The 4065-nt window shown below is 39.3% G+C and overlaps 1 protein-coding gene across 2 annotated transcripts in view; it reads right to left on the bottom strand.

The window, feature by feature from the left end:
* Positions 1-233: 233 nt before the first annotated feature.
* Positions 234-4065, bottom strand: part of LOC138962270 (myophilin-like) — a 39265-nt gene continuing 35433 nt past the window's right edge. For both annotated transcript variants that reach the window (XM_070334020.1, XM_070334019.1), the window contains exons 3-4: positions 3127-3331; positions 234-2476 (exon numbers count right to left, since the gene is read on the bottom strand). In XM_070334020.1, the coding sequence (XP_070190121.1) occupies positions 2291-2476; positions 3127-3331 (391 nt within the window). In that variant the 3' untranslated portion in view covers positions 234-2290. The remainder of the gene's footprint in view (positions 2477-3126; positions 3332-4065) is intronic.

Genomic DNA, 4065 nt, shown 5'->3' with positions numbered 1-4065 from the left:
TCTCTCTCTCTCTCTGGCTGTGTATGTCTCTCTCTCTCTCTCTCTCTCTCTCTCTCTCTCTCTCTCTCTCTCTCTCTCTCTCTCTCTCTCTCTCTCTCTCTCTCTCGCGCGCATTTTGTTTTTTGATGTAATTGTGTATATATATATATGTAACATTCACGCATTATGCTTTTCAAAGCTACTAACATGATGAACCTGGATCCCACGGATTAAACAAACAAGAACAGCTGCAGTTAAAGAAAACACTTTTATTACGTGCAATCAACAAAATAAAACGTAGAAAAAAACGTATAACGTAGAATGGAATCAATTAGAACGAAAACTTTGAGAAGACAGCATACAGGAAAATAGAAACTGAAAATAAAGAAATAAATGCACTAAGTTTGCTCTCATTCTGGTATTCATTTGCGAATTGTACACAATGTCATGTTCAGAAAATTAAAGCATCTTTAATTCAAAAGAGCGTTTCAGCAGGCAAGGTTTATATAATTGTCTTTCTATCATACACGTTATAACAGGATAAAAAGGTCTTTAATAGGGGCTGTGGCGGGTTTCAAATTGTCGGTTAAATAATAAATCAAATGATTAATGGGGTGTTATGTATTATTCATTATGTTCATGTTCATATCAAACCAATGCCTCGTAGGCTTTACTTGATTATTGCTGACATAAGTTCATTCCGGGGATTTCGGTTTGGGTTTTGCAAACATCTGGTCTGGTCCACACTTCAATAACAAAATGTCAAACACTTTCAAACAACAAACAAATTAGTTGTCATACAAATAAATAACTCAAGTGTTATCTACCACTCTCTATTCGCACTTTACAAAGTTCTGTGTCGATTTGCGTCAAATTTCTCAAACCGAAAACGAAACCAAGAACTTTGCTGTGCAGTATTGCTTTCTTTAATGCAGCATGCAATCAAACCAATAAGAAGAAGAAAATATTACTGTTTAAAGTACACAAAATGATATGGTGTTCCTTGTTACTGTACACCACTGTTCAGGTAACAAGAATGACACACGTGTATAGTGATATCTATGCATCACCACCGCGTCTACATTTGACACTACTCATGCTCAAAATACTAGTTTTACTATAATTAAAGGGTTGTTTTTTAAGACACACCCGCTCTCATTTTCACAATACACAAGAATAAAAGTTAAGACACGTGTGATAATACTGAATGGTACGATGTCTCAGATTACCGATCTAATACTAAAACAGCACCGTTTTAAGCATCACAGCTCAGATAAAGCACTCCACACTTATCTACTTGCATTGTATTGATATGAAAATGCGCGTTTTAGAAACGGATCGACACAAAAATGAAGAAAAATAACCACAAATACATTTAGAAGACTGTGGTAAAAGAGACGGACTTGCGCATCCTGTTTTTGATAATGTTCAGCTCGACTTTCGTCGTTTACAAAAAGAATCAACATACATTTTTTTGTAAAGTTGGTAGAATTGTGTTGATTAAATATCAGCGAGTATTTTCATATTATTCTGACAGAAACATTTGTGAGGTATTTTTGTCTTCCGCCTTCCATTCTAAACAAAAGTCTCATTTTCTTGAATCACGTCAGTACCACTCAAAGTAGATATCCAAGGAGAGATGAGGTACAGGGAAAACTGTCATGTACAATGTTTTAACTTCACTTTGTTATTTCATATTGAGATTCAGAGGAACTTTCTAAATCAAGTTCAATAAGAAAAGATCTGATAAACAAAGGGAACTCAGTTAGACAATGCAATGTTCACATTCGCATTAAAAAGCACCAGAATACCCGAACCCATAAACCTATTTAAACATTTTTCATTGATAAAATAAGTATAACCAAGACAGATGTCCTTATCACTTCAAGGCGATGTTTCACTAACAAAAACAGTTTTCTCCAACACAAAAATTATCATCAGTGCAGCACTTAACAGCTGTGGAACCGCAGCACTTAACAGCTGTGGAACCGCAGCACTTAACAGCTGTGGAACCGCAGCACTTAACAGCTGTGGAACCCAACATCAAATAACGAAACTCTGTGCCATTCCATGTTATCATTCGCTTAACTCAGCTACTCTAGGACACTGTCCATGATCATCTTCCTAAATAAAATCAGTATTGTACTCTTTTGCTCTAAGCCATGATGCTACGTGGTTTGCCCATGTTGATGCGTACAAGCATTAATGCTACTCTGCATCGTTTAATGTTGTCCTTCGCTTAACTCAGCTTCTCTAGGACACTGTCCATGATCATCTTCCGTTAAAAAAATCATCATTCTACTCTTCTGCTCTAATCCGTGATACTGCGTGGCTTGCCCATGTTGATGCCTGCCTGGCTGGCTCCCTTGTTGCTGCCGTACTGCAAGCTGACGGTGTTCTTGGCCTCCGCGAGCTGCTCCTCGGTGAAGTGACGCTCGTTCTTCTCCGCCGTCTTGGGGCCTAGCACGGGACCTTTGTAGTCATCGCGGGTCTGAGCCTGCCACGACATCAACAACACATTAAGAGAATGAGCCTGCCATGACAACAATAGTGTCAGAGTATGAGCCTGTCAGTACAACAAAGTCAGAGTACGAGCTTGCAAGGACAACAACAAAATCAGAGTATAAATCTGCCCTACAAGTGCAGTCGGGGACCTTTGTAGTCCCGGGCCTGCCAAGACAAAAAAGTAAAAGTAATTTGGTAGAGGAATGTTACAAGTGCCCATGAACCTGGATACTAATGGTGCCCTTGGTGCACGTGAACCTGGATATTAATGGTACCCTTGGTGCACGTGAACCTGGATACTAATGGTACCCTTGGTGCAGATGAACCTGGATATGAATGGTACCCTTGGTGCCCATGAATCTGGATATTAATGGTACCCTTGGTGCCCATGAACCTGTATATCAATGATACCCTTGGCGTCCGTGAACCTGGATATTAATGGTACTCTTGGCGTCCGTGACCCTGGATACTAATGATACCATTGGTGCCCGTGATTGTGGACACTAATAGTGCTATTGTAACCTTAATTGTCCCCTCAACACTTACTGAATTATTTTGTTGCCCTGAATATTTAAACCCACGAAGACGCCTGTAACACATATATACACACAACACACAGAGATGATAACATCAAGAACTCACCACGCGACCGAGTGCGTGGATGCAGAGGGTGACCTGAGGAATGTTCTTCTTCTCCCAGAGGTCCACAGTCTGGAAGACCTCTGACTGCGGAACTCCGTAGGCCCTGGCAGCGGCCTGGAAGCGCTCGATGTTCTGCATGAGAGCGAAGCCGCCGCCCTTCGTGTCGATCTTCTTCACGCAACCTGGCATCAGCTTGTTCATCAGTCTGAAGAAGAGGCAGGGGAAAAGGTAAAGTAAGATTATGTGAGCACTGATAATACGTTGTTAAGTTCTGGTTCTTCTTTGTTAACACGTTTTAGTGTTGTCGTGTGTGTGTTCATAAAAAAAATGTTTTAAACCAACAATGTGTTTTGTTGTTTGGAAGATTTGATATATAGATTAGGCGTTCGTTATCTTGGTTACAGTATGTATGTAAGTTTTTAAATTTAACACACCTTAGAAACACAAGGTGGTGAGATCGTATGCTGGGTGGGTCGTGTTGTATCAATGCTCGGCAATTTACGCGTTGTTGTTGTTGTTTTGTTGTTGTTTTTGTGGGTTTTTTTTTTGGGGGGGTGTCCTTTATTTGTTCATTAAATGTTTGTTTTTTAGATAGAAAAAAGTGTAAGTTGGTTGTCAAACAACAGAGGAAATGGGACAGCCCTGAAGAAATCCCCCATCCCCTCAATTTTCTGTCTTTTCTTCTTCCTGATAACAATAATAACAATAACAATAACAGCACTTTATTGTCCATTAAAATATTACATAAAAATGGAAATTTTTCTTCGGCACACCCTGTCTGCCTGTAAACGATTATAACAACAATTGTATAGGACGACACACATAAAACATAAAACATAAAAGGGATACAATCAAATATGATATTGCACTATGTAAATTTACCCTCTCATATCACAGGAGTTGGGTTTCACAGCCGAGTAATCACATTACAAATATTTC

The sequence above is a fragment of the Littorina saxatilis genome, linkage group LG3 (genome assembly GCF_037325665.1).
Source record: "Littorina saxatilis isolate snail1 linkage group LG3, US_GU_Lsax_2.0, whole genome shotgun sequence".
Classification (NCBI taxonomy): domain Eukaryota; kingdom Metazoa; phylum Mollusca; class Gastropoda; order Littorinimorpha; family Littorinidae; genus Littorina; species Littorina saxatilis.
Note: the sequence above shows the minus strand (reverse complement) of the source record. Positions and strands in the feature narration are given on the sequence as shown.